The 18,769-nt window shown below is 42.7% G+C and overlaps 1 protein-coding gene across 1 annotated transcript in view; it reads right to left on the bottom strand.

Moving 5' to 3' along the window:
• The window catches only part of enpp7.2 (ectonucleotide pyrophosphatase/phosphodiesterase 7, tandem duplicate 2), a 41,045-nt gene that overhangs the window by 12,111 nt on the left and 10,165 nt on the right, over nt 1-18,769 (bottom strand). The window contains exons 2-3 of the mRNA XM_028476192.1: nt 5,186-5,331; nt 4,465-5,097 (exon numbers count right to left, since the gene is read on the bottom strand). Of these exons, the coding sequence (XP_028331993.1) occupies nt 4,465-5,097; nt 5,186-5,331 (779 nt within the window). The remainder of the gene's footprint in view (nt 1-4,464; nt 5,098-5,185; nt 5,332-18,769) is intronic.

Raw genomic sequence — 18,769 nt, forward strand, 5'->3', positions numbered from 1 at the left:
TTGTTTTTAATCAAATTGATTTAATTTTAATCACACTGGATTAATCATTTAGTAAAATGTGTATTTTACTTTAATCATTACTTTATTTATTTAAACTGTTTTAGTTTAATTATTTTTTCCAAATTGGTTTAAATCTTGTTAAACCTTGATTTTAGTGCGTCACTTGTATTTAAATGAGTTACCTTAGGTTTAATAAGATTACCCTTTTAATGGCTTAACTTCCGTTTAGTTATGGGCCTTGTGTGTGCGTGCGTCCGTTTCTGAGAGATGACAAAATCAAATCTAGCACATTTAAAACCACACGATTTCAGCAAAGTGACGGTAAAGACAGCTGTATCGATGCACAGCTGTCAAGCAAAACGTGTCTAAAAGACACGCTGTAACTTAAATGTGTTTAAAGCCTCACTGGGCGCGTTGGGTTAGCCGGATGCTAACCGCTTAATAGCAAGCTTCTGCTGCTATGCTGAGGCTCTCGTTAGCCTGTTATTCGCGAGCTCGCCACGAGGGGCAGTCGCGTCTCAAAAAGGGACAGGAAGGCCTGTCTTTGTGTGTGAGCGGTGGCTTGACACATTTGCTTCCGGTTTCCGGAGCGTTACCCACGTGTTCCAACCACAATGAGCTAACATGAGCTAATACAACGATAGCTTGTCCGTTTTAAGGAACGGAAGATTCAGACGACTTACTCTTTGTTTGCGTCGGTAGATACCAGAGTTTCAGAGCTCTTCGGGGTAGCAAAGTCCTAGTTTGCACTGTCTGCGTATCTTTTCCTTTTATACGGGGTTTTCCCGGTTCTGGCAACTTACTGTTTACCTCTGACGTCACAGTCACTGACGGCGCAGTGATTAATTTTAACTTTTTCTTTTGGTGCGGCGGCCTTTCATAACATTAGCGCTTTAAACACAGAGACACGGCGGTCTTATTTATTCAGTTTCTAAGCATTAGCGCGGCGGCTTTGCTTAGAATACAACATTGGTCGGGGCTCGGCGGCTTCCGAACCAATCTGGCAACACGAGTGTTCAGTTTTTAGACCGGCTTTTGATTCCAATGATTATTCATTAACGCTGCGTTTATGGCTTCAGCTAGTCCCATCTGGGGTGCCAGAAATTATGTAGGAAGATGAGATGAGTTATTATTAATGGGTTATATAACTGAGAATATTAATTATGATTATTAATATTACTTCAAATTTGCGGGGTGCCACTCCTTTTAACAGGAGAAATATGTCTAAGTTTTTAGACTAAACTCATCAATGTGAAACCAGGGAAAAGTGAATTCTACCAGACATCTACACCATCATCACAGCTTTAATGAATCAGAGGAATCAAATATTATGTTTAACCTTTTATTCAAAAGTCAACAATTAACACAGTCAAATATCAATTGAAATGGGATAATTAAATCATGATAAAATGCATTTCTAGGCTAATAAAAGTGAGGATTATATGTAATAAAGTGAAATCACTAATCTAGGAGGATGCTAATCTACTAAATATTGAATAAAAATGCAGGATACATATTCAATAATAAAATCAAAGAATAAAATAAAGAGAGCTCATAACAAAGAGAGGAGGACGGACAAGGGGGAGACGAACAAACATGAATGAGATGTACTGTGTGTGTAGCATGTTGTTAATGCGTGTAAGTTTGTAGTTATGGAAATATGTATGTGATCTATTGTAGATGAAAGTTGCTGATGAGAGTTCATTCTTGTACCTTGAAGATGTCAGGGTTGGACCTGGAGGTGCTGTTTGAGCAATGCAGCAGGACGTGCCACCGTTGGTTCTGTTTCGGTTCAACAGAGTGTAGCCCCTTCAGCCGATCCGGGCGGTTAGGCCTTTGCAGCTGGCTTAGAGAATGGCTCTTGGCTAACCCCAACGGGTCGCGGGCCGGGCTTCCTTTCGGCTGTTACGCACGTCCCTCGGTGCCGGATTCGTCCGAATCAAGCAGCTGTTGTCTCAAACATCTAACTGTTTCTACCATGAAATAAATGAAAGCTGGAACATGAGGGAATTCGGGTGAGCATGAACGCCCGCGTCCAAAAACTGTTGTTTCTGGTCGCGCGTCTTTTTTTAAAGGGCGTTTGGCGACGCCTTTTGGAGGAGGCGTCTTCGTTGATTATTCTGTGATCATGTCGGTGATTGGTCAATGTCTCTGCTTTCAGCTTGTGGGTGTGTCTTGGGTGTGTGTGAGTGTGAGACAGAGACAGACGACAAGGGATGATTCTAAACATAAAAGAATGCCTAATAATTAATTCCACATATTTCAAAACATCTTTTCAACATCATATCCTGAAATATCATGTATTACGAAAGAGTTTGATACCAAACACGACTAGGAAATAGCCTCGAATCACTTTAGGAACTAATTAATGCATTTTACCTGTAATTACTCATAACATAAATGTCAAAAATCATGTTATGCCTCCTCTTAACTATACGGTCGCAGTAAATACCTCAAACTAACTTTTGTGATGTTTTTCTGGTAATTTTAAGCACTTTTAAATGATAAACACTTTAAAATAGCATTCTCTTGGTTATTGTCTTGCATGAAACGAGTGTGATTGAACAGCAATATTTGTAATTCCAATTTCTGGAGAAATCATTCCACAACAATGTTTTCATTTGTAATTTTTCAGTCAAACACATGTTCGTTGTTCTCATTTCTAACTTTTCAAACAATACAATTTCTTTGTTCTCCTTTCTTCACTAGGAGACCTCTCAGTGAAGGTCTGGTAAGCGTCTTCCTGTGATATCTCACCACAGGGGGTCAAAGGGCATTGGGACCGTTCTTTGAACTTATAGCATCCCACAGTATCTGTTTTAAAAAGGGGGAGAAGAGGGATGTTCTTCTTTGATCATAAATGTCGCAGGGAGGTAATATAAGGGAAAACTGTCCTTGGATTCTCTGGTCCTTTTGTTTGGCCGGAAGGGGAGTCATAAAAGACGGGTTCATACTGAGTACTTCACATAGCTGGTTAAGTCTTAGCGGCTCCGGTATTGAGTTCACAGACCACATAGTGGGGTTAGTCCTGCATCTCAGAGTTACGGGGGCAGTTGTGTGTAAACAGTTCGATGATAACACAAAGACAGGCTCCTTGGTTCATTCCTGCTAGCAAAGGGGGAAGATTTATGCTTGAGGTGCTTTTGTTCCCTACATAAGATAAGATAAGATAACCTTTATTCGTCCGATAAGAGAAAATTTGCACAATTCCAGCAGCAGATAAATAAATAAATGAAGAAAAACAGCATAATAAAAAAAAATATGTCTCTGTACACAGAGAGAAAGAGGGAAGAAAGGACATTGCCCAATAAAAAACAGAATACATTAACAGAATATATTAAACTAGTTGACAGCTGCAGGCAGGAAGGAGCGGCGGAATCTCTCCTTCACACAGTGCGGGTGTAAAAGTCTGCCACTGAAGGAGCTGTGTGGTGCTGTCAGAGTGTTCTGGAGGGGGTGGTGAGGGCTGTCCAGCATGGATGACAGCTTAGCTACCATCCACCTGTCCCCCTCTGAGTGTATGGAGTCAAGGGAGCAGCACAGAACAGAGCTGGCCTTTCTCACCAGTTTATCCCGGTCAGAGACTCCTCCAACCCAGCAGACTACTCCATGAAGGCTGTCATTAAGTGTTGTTCACTACCCTAACCCTAACCCTTCCTTACCCTAACCCCTAACCCTACCTAACCTCTCTAGATCCCTCCACCTAACCCAAAAAATGACAACATAGCTCCAAAGGCTTCATAATTTTAGCGAACGACAATGACACCTTATAAATGCTAATGACAGATAATGACAGCGTAATGTTAGCCTTATGTATAAAACTTTAAGTAAAGTGTTACCAAAAACTTTAATCTTATAGGTCAGCCATGTTGGAGTTGTTTTCATGTGCTGCCGCTGAACTCGGAAATCAGAATTTTAAACTCAGAAGAGCTAAATTCCAAGTTGCCTAGCTCAACTAGCTCCTTGACTGGCTACTTTCCATTCCATGTCATAAATCACTGGGTCATTAGTCGGGAGTTGTCGGCTTTCCTCACACACACAAAGAGAGTTTTGTTGAAGATACTGAACAAGTCTAATATTTACGATTGTCGGCCCCGACCCGTTTCAGAGCCAATTATTGATACACATTTACTCTGAACACACCTCAGACCACAGGATGATTTGATAGGATAGTCTTTTAAGACACAACAAAATTTGGCGTTTGCCGTCCTTGGTCAGAAAGTGGTGAAATTAAGACAAAAACAGCCCTGGCTTTATGTGTACCCAGTTTTACTCAAAGCCAAATGCAGTTAATTTACGTTTTTCAACAGTCTCTTTGGGTACAACAATTAAGAAACACTTATATTTGCAAAGACACATTTATAAAATTTCTGATAAAGTATGTAGGCACTAACTTTGCAGATCAAAGAAATACATGTACACAACAAGGTTTTTTCTAAGTTAGTCAAGTGTGCATTGTCTCACCCCATTAATCACGTATCCAGGGTCCGCAAAGAGTATGATGGGCAGGAGTCGTGGATGGCGACTGTAGTGCAGGTGAGCTGGCATCTCCTCCTTTTTATACACGTGAAGGTGAGGGTGAGCTCCTTTCAAAGCCTGGTAAACCTTTTCAAGTTGACCTTCTTTAGGAAGCAGCATTCCAGAAGGACCATAATCCACCAAATGAAATGTAATATCTTTGAAATTGAAGCCAGGAATCTTAGAGAGGATTATTTCCTCTACCAGTCCACCTCGCAGGACAGTGGTCATGCCATGGTCTGCAGTGATTATCATGTTAAGCTGATCAGAGAGGCCAAAATGATGGATTCTTTCACGCATGTAGCCCACAGTGCGATCTACTTGCTGAACCATTTTTTGCCGTTCTGGTGAATCTGGTCCATATTTGTGCCCTGTTTTGTCAGGTTCTCCAAAGTACAAAGAGACAAAGTCCAGGTCCTGATCGTGGAACCATTCTCCAATCACCTTGTCAATGTTCCACCTCCAGTCTGTCTCATTAGAATAATCATAGAACTGAGGCTCTACTTCCTTTACTTTGACAGTCTCTCCTCTGTATGTGGCAGCTGTCCCAGGGAAATGGAGGGAACCAACTTTAAGACCCTGAGGGACGACATCAAAGAAAACAAGCAATATTGACCAGTCACTACACATTAATACTCAAAAACTGCAAAGTCTATTATTATCTAACCTGTCTCTGTGCTGTAATCCAGATGGGCAAGCTCCCATTGTCCCAGTAAGAGTCCACAAACTGAGTGGAGTAGTACTGCTTCTTCTCCTGGGTGGATGTGTTGAACCACATGTTGTGAATGACTCCATGGTTCTCAATGTAACGGCCTGGTGAAAGGGTGAAAAGTACTCAATATTTGAGTATAGAAAATTGAGAAACGTTTTGATGACAAGTCTGCTAATGATCAGCACTTATCACTTAACTTTACACAACCCAAGTAACTTTATTTTGGTAAAGTTAACTTTTCAAGCGAACAAATATGAAATAATTAGTAACTTTTATACATATTTACCTGTACCTATGAAACTTTTGATCATCTATTAATTTTACTGGTCGACTTAAAGCAAAAACTTGAACTCATGCCACCTACTAAAAGATCCTATACTTGTGTTACACAAACTAGCCAACAAAGAGTGTTTAAAATGATCATATTAATTATTATCAGTAACATTAAGATTTGCCTGGAGTGCCTTCTAGGACTGAGTTAAAGTGTCCTGGACCACTTTATGAGTTATTACCTTTCCTTCAGGTGGATTCTGGGATTGGTTCACATGTCTTATAAGTTATAAAATGAATAACAAAGCAGGTAAAATTAATGCATTTATTATTACAAATATTGATAATGTACAAGCATAATGATAATGGTGAATTTAAATGGTGATTACGAAAAGGTTAAAAAGCAAGTTAGATAATCAAAGAACAAACAAAATCAAAACTGCAAGCAGTGATAATGGAGTCTCGCACCTGCCTTGCCCAAAGTCAAACTTCATACCAGACGGCACAACGTCTGGTTGCAGAGTGGGGCATCTGTCTCCCGTGAGGGTCTGTGTGGTGCCGGTGAAAATTATGTTTCATAAAATATACTTATGCTCTAGAACAGTGGTGTTCAAAGTGTGGGTCGTGTCTCCGCTGGGGGGTGCCAGAGTTCTTCAGGGGAGGAGCGGCATGCGAGAAAAAATAAACCAGAAGAAATTGTGGTAAACTTTCTCAGAAAAATTAGAAGAAAAAAGGGGTAACGTGTCTGTGACAGCCTGTATCCAGGTATTTCTGAGGCTTTTTGTTTCTTTTTCCTCATCTTAGCTGGTTAAGGTGTTGTGTCTATAGTGAGCATATAGGGTGTGTGGGATTGTGATCATTATGGTGATCTGTTCTGTCTCAATTTTCAGTTAAATTCAAAAACGCTGTATAGGCATGGCAAAAACATTTAAATTGCCAAAGCGTCCAATTGTGTGACATTGAACAATGTATACACAAAAATACATTAAAGAAGCATCACTTACATACTGTAACACACAAATAATAAATGTTAAAAGATAGCAACATTCATGTAGTGTCATTTAAACTGTCTTTGTCCTTCTGTGTGTCTCCATTTTTGTCTCTGTGTCCTTGTCCTCTATCTGTCTGAAGTGTGTGCGTGTGTGTGTGTGTAACGGTTACACACTGGTCTCAACCTGACACAGAGGACCAGTTTGGGGAGGAGTGAGAAATCAGTCACACAAGCATTACCTTTGAAAAATGTAGCAATACAACATAACCACGATAATTTAACAAACCAATGAGGAGATTAAAAGTTTTTTAGCCATGCTTTAAATGGTAAATTGACTTGATTTATATAGCGCTTTTATGACCACACTGAAATAGTCTCAAAGTGCTTTACAAAATATCAACTAATTCACCCATTCACACACCAATGGGACGGAGCTGCCATGCAAGGTGTTGGTCAACCACTGGGAGCAACTTAGGGTTCAGTGTTTTGCCCAAGGACACTTCGACAGGTATAGACTGGGATCAGAACCCCAACCTCTCAAACAGAAGAAGACCCATCTACCATCTATCTTTTATTTTTGAACACTTTGCTGGGTAATTCTTTTGCTTTAGGGCATTTTCATTAACTCTTGTTGACAGAACTCTTTCTAAGCTGCTATCCCCTCTCGCCTGAAGCTGAGAGACATGACTTTAACACCAGGCATGCATCACTTGATGGCTTTTCCCTTCCTGCTTCTCGGAGGAGTGAAAATATAGAACACTGGCCAACAGCCATTATTCATTTAACAAATAAAATAGCTTTTAAAAAGAGTTTGAAGAAAAAAATTAAATTATTTCTAGACTTTCTTTTAGGATATATTGTAAATACTGTTTGTCATTAGTAGGTTTATTGTTTATTGTTTTTATATTGTTTTGATTTTATGTGTTTTATTGTGTTTTCTTTAAAATAAATGTTATAATATAATGTTGACTTGTATGAAGTCTAGAAAGAGTAGTTATTACATTTTAATAGTGACTAAAGAGGATCCAAATAAATATACAAATCAATAAAACAAATCATCACATTGATCATACATTAATTTACAGAAAATACTTCCTTCACAATAAATCAAATGTCTTCATGGTTGTGCTTCTATAGTCATAATTTTCTATGTATGAAAAACAGGACATACACTACATGTCCTAGTACCATTCTCCAATGACCACTTGAGACACATGAGCTACTTCTTCCTTTAATAATAAACATTTTTTCTTTTCTTTTTTAAGTACCTTAGAAATCAAAAGCCAAGAAGCTTTCTCAGAGATGCCATATCTTCTTTCCTCAGGAGCTCTACATGTTCAAAATAGATTCTCTTCCTCCTTTTTGCAAGTGAGTTGCCCTAGATCGGTTTTATCTGTCACTGTCTATGAGGAGTCATGCTGCTTTATCCTCTTTTTAGTGATCCTTTAAAGCCCTATTGTCATGTTATATATTTCTTTATTTCTTTTTTATGTCAGAGCATAGTCTGATTTTATCTGTTTTTTTTTCTATAAGAACGTATTTATCAGAAATTCTCCTTTTGTTCATTTGGTGGTGGCTTGAGTTGGTTTGTACGCTGTTCTGGTTTTGTTTGTACTCAGTTGTGTGTCTGTCTGTGGGTTTAGGTTTCTGAATGTGTCTATACACTTCGGACGCACTCACACCCATTTTCTTTCCCTTACTGGACTGCAGTTTGTGTTACACTTTTAAGAATTTCAATCTGATCCATCCTTTATGTAGCACATCACAACTCACATCAGTTCTAACGTCAGTGCTTCCTGACTTCCTGACTCTGTTAGTGACTGGAGTCTGCTTCTGAACGCACGTTACTAGTTAATCAAGAACATTCACATTACAAACATGTAATCGTGTAATAATTCAAACTGTAATTCATTCATACAATGGCTATAACCCTATACTCTAAACCTAAGGCCTCAGTAACCACAAACAAAATAACATCACAAAGCTTCACACTGCAGAGGGGAACCAGACAAGGTTGCTCACTCTCACCCTTGCTTTTTGCAATATTTGTTGAACCTCTCGCAGCAGCTGTTCGTCAGAATACTGTTATTAAAGGAATTCACTCATCCATTTCAGAACACAAAATTAATCTTTATGCGGATGAAATTTTACTCTATCTGGAAGAACCCCAATCCTCATTAGAAGAAGTATTTAAACTAATAAACAGCTTCTCTAAACTATCAGACTATTCCATTAACTGGTCAAAATCATCAATCCTTCCATTAACAAAAAATTCATGGAACCCAGCAACCCAAATCCCACAATACCCCTCCCCCACAAATACAATTAAATATCTAGGCTTAAATATATCACCAAACCTAAATGAATTAATTCAACTGAACCTGGATCTGCTGTTGGATAAAGTCACAGAAGGTCTGCGGAGATGGAACAATCTCCCCATCTCACTCCTTGGCAGAATAGCCTCAGTTAAAATGAAAATCTTACCTAAAATAAACTATCTGTTCTCTATGATCCCACTGAAACCACCAACACAATGGTTCAAAAGATTAGATTCTGCAATTACAAAATTCTATGCTAGGAATAAAAAAACAAAAATAAGCCTTTCAACCCTTCAAAAAAATAAAAGCGAGGGAGGGTTGGAAGCCCCTAATTTCACGCATTATTACCTAGCAAGCCAAATTCGATATTTAACAGAATGGCTAAACCCAAAAGAATACCACAACGCCTGGCTAGAAATAGAACAGCTAGACTGCAAACATATTAAACATATTGATCTCCCTTTTATCACTGTGACCCTCAAACGTCATAACTGCTTTAAAAACACACTGATTGCCTCTACCCTGACTGCGTGGTGGAAAGCCCTGGACATTACAAATGTTCAATTAAAAACTAGCATGCTGTCTCCAATCTGGCACAACCCCGACTTTAGAAACAGAAAAACACCGCTCTATCTAAAAACATGGGAAGCGCACGGAATTATTCATCTCCAAGACTTCTTCGAAAATGATAAGCTCAGGACATAAAACAATCTAACCCAAACATTCAATATAAATAAAAGTAATTTTCTTCAGTACTTACAAGTAACAGAGACAATTACGAAAAATACGACGATAGATTTATTCACTTTACAACCTCCAGAACTGGCCATATATATGAAAAAAATCTCACCAAAAACAAAAAAAACTCTCAAAAATATACAGAGCACTCTCAAACACTGACTCTAATCACTTACCAATCACTAAATGAGAAGCTGAACTCTCAATCACCACGAACACCGATTTCTGGACAGAAATTTGTTGTAATACTTTTAAGATGACTAAAAACACAAATCTTCAGCTAATTCAATACAAGGTCCTCCACAGATCTCACATCACCCAACATAAAATGTAAAAAAATGGGCTTCTCCCCAACAGACATCTGCTCTCAGTGCACCCAGTAAACAGCTGATTCATATTTACATGCCGTATGGCTTTGTTCGCCAGTTCAACAGTTTTGGTTTCTAATCACTGAAAAACTGTCCTCCATTTTGGACTACAGGATACCTCTATCTCCAAATCTATGTCTGTTAGGAGACCTGACTATGCTTGATATTCCAGTAAACCAATCACAATCCATCCTTGCAGCACTCGCCATAGCAAAAAAAAACAATATTACTGAATTGGAAAGATAAAAAATCGTTAAGCATAAACCAATGGCGAAATCTCCTCACAGAATTTATTTCCATGGAAAAGATGTCTGCTCTCAGAAAAAAAAAAATAACCTGCTTTGAGCGTTAGACTCTTTTTCTAATTGCATTGAATCTCGATTTTTCATTTTTAGCCTGATGATCTAGCCTGCAAGCAGCACCACTCTTTAATAACACACTGATCTAACTGTAGTCTTGGACCTCCATGGGATTGTAGGGTGGCCTTGACCTGGGTGGCTTGAGTGGGTTGCTGGGGTGTTTTGGGTGCCTCTGCGGGGGCGTGCGTCCCTTTCGGGTGCTCTCGTGGTCCCTGTGCGATTTGGTGTTGCTCTCCTGCCCCCTTCGTACATGTCTGGGTGGCCTTCGCTTGGGGGGCTGGTGTGGCTGCGCCGGATGGGTAGCTTGGGGGTTGGCTCGTCTGGGGGCCTGGGGTGGTGGGGTTCATGGCTTCGGGACGGGGAGGTCCGGGGTGGGGGTGGCTGCTCTTGGGGGCAGCGATTGCGTCCTGGGTTGTTGGGTGGCGGGGTGTTGCGGTGGGTTGCTCCTCCGGCCGGTCTGGGCGCCTTGGCCTGGTTCCCTGGGGCGCGCCTTCGCTGAGGGTGCCGCTGGCGCGGTGGGTCGGGCCGCCCCCTCCCCCCCTCCCCGGGGGCTCACTTGGGGGACCGCAGGGGCCGGCTTGTGTAGCTTCGTGGGGAGGGAAGGGTGAGTTGAAGGGCCTCGCCTGGGTCGTGCTGGGTGGGTGTGTGTCGGGGCGTGGCCAGTGGCTCCTGTCCTGGCGGATCCGCGTCGGGAGTGGTTGGTCTGCTGGCTGGTGGCGCCGGGCCCCGTGGGTGCCATCTGGGCGCGGGTGTCCAGTGGGTGGGTCTTTGGGTTCGGCGTCTCGGGGCGCGCCCCCCCGCCGTCTGCCCGGGGACTGGCCGCGGTTCAGCGGGTTGCCGCGCCGCCTTGGGCGGGTGGCTGGGGCCCGCTGTCCTACGGGCTGTGCTGGCGTCGGGGGTGTCTCATGTCGGCGCTTGGGTGATTGGGGGAGACCTCCGTGGGAGGGGGACCGAGCCAGATAAAAGTGAGAGGTTTATCAATTTTACCACCCAAGGACCAACAACATCAAAAACGTTTAAAAGCAGAGAAGTAGGAACAATGTCTACAGAGCTCGATGAGGGTTTCATCTTTCCTACTAAAACCTGAACATCCTGTAGGCTGACAGGAGTGAAGGAGGACCATGAGCTCACAGGGGCTGATGCACTGCACAAGCTAACCAAGGGAGGAGTGATGCTAGCCCTGATATCTTGTACTTTATTTACAAAGAAATTTAAAAAATTGTTACAGTCCTCCTGTGTGTGTACAGGCACATGGGACGGTGAGGGTGCAACAAGATTTTCAAGAGTATTGAACAAAACCTTGGGGTTTCTCTTATTTTGCAAAACAAGATTAGTAAAATAAACAGAGCGGGCATGCTTTATTAATTCATTTAGCTCCATTATCTTTTCTTTTAAATAGAGTCTGTGCACCTCTAGTTTAGAGGTTTTCCACAACCGTTCCACTTTTCGGCAGCTTCTCCTAAAGCTAAAAATAGCTTCATTTATCCACGGACAAGGTTTCTTATTAGAGCCTGGAGTATTTTTAGCTGGTGCTACTGTGTCCAAAACAGACAGACAAAGGCTATTGAAGTTTGTCGTAAAAGTGTCATCATCACAACTAGCAAATGTAGTTGGATCGAAAGAGGCAGAAAATCCACTGATTGCTGCTTCATTAAGAATGTGTCTCCGCTTTTTCACATTAGAAGTAGTCTGTACCAGTGTGATTGACAGATTAAATATGATACAGCAATGGTTACTTATTTGTAAGTCTTCAATACCTAGATGGTCAATCATTAAACCAAAAGAAAAGACCAAATCTAAAGTATGACCTTTAGTGTGTGTTGGACCTGACACATGTTGCACAAAGTGAAGAGTCCATTAGAGACATCAGCTCAGCTGCCATAGGACAGGACGAATTATCAACATGTAGATTAAAATCACCAAGGATTAATACACTCTCCAGCTTAACAATAGCTGACATAAACTCAGAGAATTCATCTAGGAATAAACGAGCAGGACCAGGAGGTCAGTAAATTAAAACACAGTAAAAAGAGTGTTCATTTCCAACCTTACACATCTGGAGCTCGAAGGAGTTGAATTGCCCCATGGCTTGCGCTGTCCGGTGGGGGGCGGGGCCTGGGCTGCTGTTCTTGCACCGCCTGGGGCTGTGCGGTCTTCCTGGGTTGTGGCCCTGTCCTGCGGTGGTGCCCTTGGTGTCCGGCGGGCCTGGCCGGGCCGGTCCTGGCGGGGGTTTTCCGGGGCGGGTGGTGGGGGCAGTGCCCTATCATGCCTGTGGGTGCGGCGGGTGGCCTCGGCTTGGGCGGCACCCTGCGAGCCAGGCTCTGCGGTGTGGCTGGGCCCTGTGGTGGGGGGGTTTCTAGGGCTCATCAAGGAAAGGCGATCTGGCGCACTCTGGGGTGCCTGGTCGGTGTGCCTGGGGGCCGGCAGGGCAACTTGCAGCATCCCCTTGGTGCCCTCGACAACTATGGGCGTGGTCGCTGTCCCTGGGGGCGCTGCTCTTGGTGCTGCTTCCGTTCCGGGTCCCTCTGGCCTGGGGTCTGATCCCTGCTGGCTATGGGCCTGCCGGCGAGTGCCCGCTGGCTGCCCGCTCTGCTGGGCATGGGCCTTGGCTCCGCTGCTGGGGTCTTGGGCGGGGGGCTCTCTGGGCCCTCCCCTCGGGGGTTGGGTGCTTGGGTGTGGGGGGGTGGTGGGGGGGCGGGATGCTGGCGGGGGGCCTTGGGGTTGGGGTCGGTGGTGGGATGCGCTGGGTGCTCGGCTGCTTGGGGCTTCCTCGGATGTGTGTGTGGGGGGCGGTAGCTGCCTCTCAGCCTGGGATCTTGGGGGCGTCTGGGGGTTGCTCGACCGTGGGGGGTAGCCTGGGGCTCCCTGGCCCCCACTCTTTCTGCTGGCCTGGCTGCATCTGCGGGCCCGGGACAGTTCCTGGGTTTGCGGTAGCGATTTTTTTTTACTGGTCTACGATGCACTGGCACGCCTTGGGGTGTGGGATAAAACTCATACTGGGCTTAACTTTAGACATGTTCATACCAAATACCTGCTTTAGGTACTACCACTCACTCATTCCCCTTGTCAACAGCCACTACCATTATAGCTAATCAATCAATCAATCAATCTTTTATTTGTATCGCGCCAAATCATAACCAATGGTATCTCAAGACACTTTACAGTAGAGCAGTCTTAAGGACGGACTCTTCATTTTATGGATACACACATATGCATATATACGTATATGCACATACATATGTATACCACACCCAACATGAATTCATCATGGCGGCAAGGAAAACCTTCTTTTAAGCAGCAGGAACCTTGTGTGGATCCCATTCCTATGATGAACAGCCATCCACGTTATGCTGTGTTGGGTGTGTGCAGAGGAAAGGGTGGAGACAGAGTTGTTGAGACTCTGTAACTCCACACTAAGGATCCCACGGACCTGCAAGACAAACACCAGAAGGAGTACAGGAGCAAACACACAAGGGAAGAAGCAGACATAGAGGGAGTGTTTGAGAGAGGAATGGGACCCTCTCCGGTCCCTCTCTAACCTAAATGACCTCTCTCTTAACGCCCTCTCCAACCTCTCTCCAACCGAGCATGCCAGACCCCCCCACCGGCAGTCTATGCCTATTGCATCTTAACTATGAGCTGGTTCCTAACTAAAAGCTTTACCAAAGAGGAATGTTTTGAGCCTAACCTTAAAGGTAAAGAGGGTGTCTGCTCCCCGAACCGTGGTTGGTAGATGGTTCCAGAGAAGTGGGGCCTGATAACTGAAAGCTCTTCCTCCTATACTACTTTTAGAGACAAATGGAACAACGAGTAGTCCAGCATTTTGAGAGTGTAGTGTTCTGGGGAGATTGTATGGCACTACAAGCTCCTTGAGATAGACTGGTGCCTGTCCATTTAGGGCTTTATAAGTGAGAAGAAGAATCTTGAATTCTATTCTATATTTTATGGGAAGCCAATGCAGAGAGGCTAATACAGGAGTAATGTGATCTCTTCTCCTAGTTTTAGTCAGTACACGTGCTGCAGCATTTTGAACCAGCTGAAGTGTCTTAAGCCAGTGGTCCCCAACCCCCGGGCCGCGGACCGGTACCGGTCCGTGGATCAATTGGTACAGGTACAAGAAATAATTAATAATTTCCGTTTTATTTATTATCAGAGTATGAACAATCTTTTATTTTGAAAAAACTTTTATTTTGAAAAATGACCGGATTCGCTCGTTTGCATCCCGGTCACTTGTGCGCCAAATTTTAACCCACAAGCTAGCAAAATGAGTAAGAAACAGACGTCTTTGGATATTTTTTCTGCGAAAGGGAAAAGGCCTAGTGAAGAGACAGAAGAAGAGCCTACGAGTTCAAAGAAAAAGAAAACTTTTACCAGACAATACCAGGAGACCTACTTAAAATATGGGTTTATCGCGACAGGTGATTCCCATATTCCAAGCCCGCTCTGCGTAATATGCGGCGACCGGCTTGCTAATGAGGCAATGAAGCCTTCAAAACTGCTTCGCCACTTGGAGACCAGGCACCCTGGATTAAAAGACAAGCCCCTGGAGTATTTTGAAAGAAAAAAACAGGAACACGAAGGACAGAAGAAATTACTGAGGGCCACCACATCAGTAAATGCGAATGCACTTAGAGCGTCATACTTAGTGGCTAACCGTATTGCCAAGGCTAAAAAGCCATTCACTATTGGTGAAGAATTGATCTTGCCCTCCACTAAAGACATTTGCCGTGAACTTCTAGGGGAGGCCGCTGTTAAAAAGATAGCACAGGTGCCTCTGTCGGCTAGTACCGTGACTCGGCGCATTGAGGAAATAGCCGAAGACATTGAGACACAATTGTTGGAGAGGATTAATACATCACCGTGGTACGCCCTCCAGGTTGATGAATCTACAGATGTTGACAACAAGGCAATACTACTTGTTTATGTGCGATATCTTTATCAGGAGGATGTGCATGAGGACATGTTCAAGTCGCTGGATGGTTATATATCAGGAAAAATGAAATGGTCCTTTTGTATCGGCATATGCACAGACGGAGCTGCTGCCATGACCGGACGGCTGTCTGGTTTAACTGCTCGGATTAAGGAGGTTGCACCTGAGTGTGAATCTACGCATTGTATCATTCACAGGGAAATGCTGGCAAGCCGAAAAATGCCACCGGAATTGAACAGCGTATTGACTGATGTCGTTAAAGTTATTAACCATGTCAAAGCACATGCCCTTAACTCGCGCCTGTTTGAGCAGCTTTGTGAGGAGATGGACGCAGAGCATAGATGCCTTCTCTTATACACAGAAATAAGATGGTTATCCAGAGGGAAATCGCTGGCCAGAGTTTTTGAATTACGAGAGCCGCTGCAAAGACTTCTCTCAGAAAAGAAGTCACCGCTAGCAGCACATTTCAGTGACGAGGAATGGGTCGCAAAACTGGCTTACCTGTGCGATATATTCAACCTGCTCAATGAACTCAATCTGTCACTTCAAGGAAAAATGACAACTGTCTTCAAGTTGGCAGATAAAGTAGCTGCATTTAAAGCCAAATTGGATTTGTGGGGACGGCGAGTGAACAGAGGCGTATTGGACATGTTTCAAACATTATCGGGGATTTTGGGTGAGACTGAGCCTGAGCCTTCATTCTCCCAGCTGGTGCACGATCACCTGTCTTTGCTTTTAAAGGGCTACTTCCCAACCACAAAGGACCCACGAAGTGGCAAGGAATGGATCCGCAACCCATTTGTCAACAAACCAGGTGAATCTAGCATATCTGTGCAAGAAGATGATCAACTGCTGGAGATCGCAAATGACGGCAGCTTTAAAATTATGTTCGAGACAACAACTCTGCCGGTGTTCTGGATTAAAGTCATGGCAGAATACCCTGATATCGCCACCACCGCACTGAAAACCCTGTTGCCATTTCCGACATCCTATCTGTGTGAAGCGGGGTTTTCTGCAGTGACAGCAACCAAAACAAAACAACGGAGTAGACTGGATATAAGCAACACACTTCGGGTGTCATTGTCTCCCATCACTCCCAGATGGGACCGTCTCTGTGTAGAAAAACAAGCGCAGGGCTCCCATTGATTTGGCATTATGGTGAGTAAAAATTTCCATGCACTTTATATTAGTTTTTGTGGTGTATCTGTATCTGTGCAGCCATGTAAAACGTACGCACGTAACTCTCAAAGGGGCGGTGCACTAAGCTAAGCTTTACACTTGTCACTATACTGGCTTGATTACACAACATAATAAGGACAATATATTCTACAACTTCACAATAATAGTAATAATCCTCAATTAACTTTGTTTTAATCTCAACCTATTCTTCCATGAACTTTTTTATCTTTTTAACTTATAAACTCATCTACTTAACAATAAAATCCCTTACTGAAATTGGGTCTTGCATATAAACTCTTATTTTGAAATTGAACAAGACCACCATATTTAGCTGGGTTTTACGTGATTATGACGCGCGAAGGAAAGACGGAGGGCAGGAAGTAAAAATGGAAGAATACACCTATGGGTTTAAATGTCTTTGACATGTGAACGCTTCATGGTCCACCATTGCAAGCACAATGTATTTTGGGATCACGCATAGAGGAAGTGAAAATGTTTCAATGTTCATGCGTGAAATTGGATAGAGGGCATTGCCTCTTATCAGGGCAGAAGCATGTCCTCATCTCACGGTGGGTGAAACGGAGACTTTTTTCATAAATAACGATGCTCCAAGCATCTTTATTTTGAAGTCTGAGGCTCTGCTACACAATAGTGCAACATCATCGCTGGCTCTCATCAATTTAATTCTGAGGTCCACTGAATTCAGCAAAAGTCTTTCGCATGAACAAAACATATGTGTGTAGAGCCCCTAGAAGTTGTACTTCTTTTGCGTTTGAAGGAAAAGTGGATCTTTTATCGAATCCTGCATTAACACCATTTAGTACCCCTGCTGTATCGAATGTAAATAGACCTGCGCCGAATTGTGATTCCAAAGTGTCGCAGGAATAATTCAGCAATGATTCTAACATCGCTCTATAGGGATGCGTGGAGCTGCTTTGCGATATTAATCGGTCCCCTAGAACCATGTCACATTGGCTGAATAGTGTATTTAGCGGATAAGTCAGCATTTGTAATCTTAAGTCTGACGTACAGCAGGGTGTCGTTTAAATCCAGATATCTCTCCCCCTCGCCAGGGATGTAGAATTCTATCACGCCTCTATCAGTGTGAGCAGAAACTGGTGAAACCTCAGTGTATATCTTATCCTCAATTTGCAACTGGGTCAGGAGCAGAGAAGAGATCGAGTTCGGCTAATGTACATTCCTGCAATTTCTGACGCAATAAAGCCATCCTTTATATTTTTATTAGCCGTGTGAGAAAATGTCTTTTATTGCAGCCTTTCTCTGTCGATGCCAGTTTACAACTGAAATCTTTCTTCTGGTTTTCATCTTCTTATCTATATGACCAGACTTCACTCTCACACCAGGAGGTCGACTGTGAGGTCGGTGAGCAAGTGATAGGAGGCCTCCTGCACCCCCTTGTTGACCTTTATCACCAAAACTTCTAATTGCATGAGTAAAAAGGCCTAAAGCGATATTTTTTGCTGCAGATTTCAGATGTGGTTTGGCAATACTGAACCCTGATTTTATCAGAGGTGAAATAAATCGCATTAATATCTGTATAGCACCCGGGTGTAATTGGAAATCAATTTCTTTTTATTTTTCTTTCTCTTTTTTTTTTAAATAAAAAAATTTCATTCCTTTGTTAAATAACATTTTTTTTTGTCTACTTTATAATACTGAGGCCTAGTGATCTTTTGTGATTCCTTCTCATAAAATGATCCTTTGAGGGCCTCACTATCATAGTCCTCCAGTTTATAGACAGGAGGATGACGGGGAAGACATTCTGTGATTGTAAAAACCTCATCTGAAAATCTTTGTTCGTATTTCTTTTCAAATAAACCTCTAAATAAACCTAGAAATTCGAACTGTCGCCCATTTTAAATCTAAATTTACTCACTCCGACACACGATTTGCTGTATAAGTTACTGAAAACCTGTGCCGCGTTATCAGAGGTGACTTGCTTTGGGGCCATCTTTATACCCGTTATAACTTTTGATTAAATATTGTAATATGTCTACATACCTCCTGGATTTTTAGCTGTAAAAAATCTCCACATCCTCGATTTTAGAGTACGATTAAAGCTTTCTACCACTGACACTTTAATGTTGCTTGAGGTTGAAAAAATGTGTTAAAGAGTGCTTTTCATTAAAAGCCCAAATATTTTATTGAAAAAACTCTGTACCGTCGTCCGTCTTTTAAAATTGATTCAAAAGCTCGGCACACCTCGGCGGCTGATTTGGATTTTATTGCACGCATGTAAGCTTTTTTTGAGAAAACATCTATAACGGTCAGGATATATTCATTTCCATCATTAAATTCTGATAAATATTGCATATCACAGAGATCTGCTTGGAATTGATTCAGTGGGTTTAAAACTATAACCAGA

This window comes from Gouania willdenowi, chromosome 19, assembly GCF_900634775.1.
Source record: "Gouania willdenowi chromosome 19, fGouWil2.1, whole genome shotgun sequence".
Lineage (NCBI taxonomy): Eukaryota > Metazoa > Chordata > Actinopteri > Blenniiformes > Gobiesocidae > Gouania > Gouania willdenowi.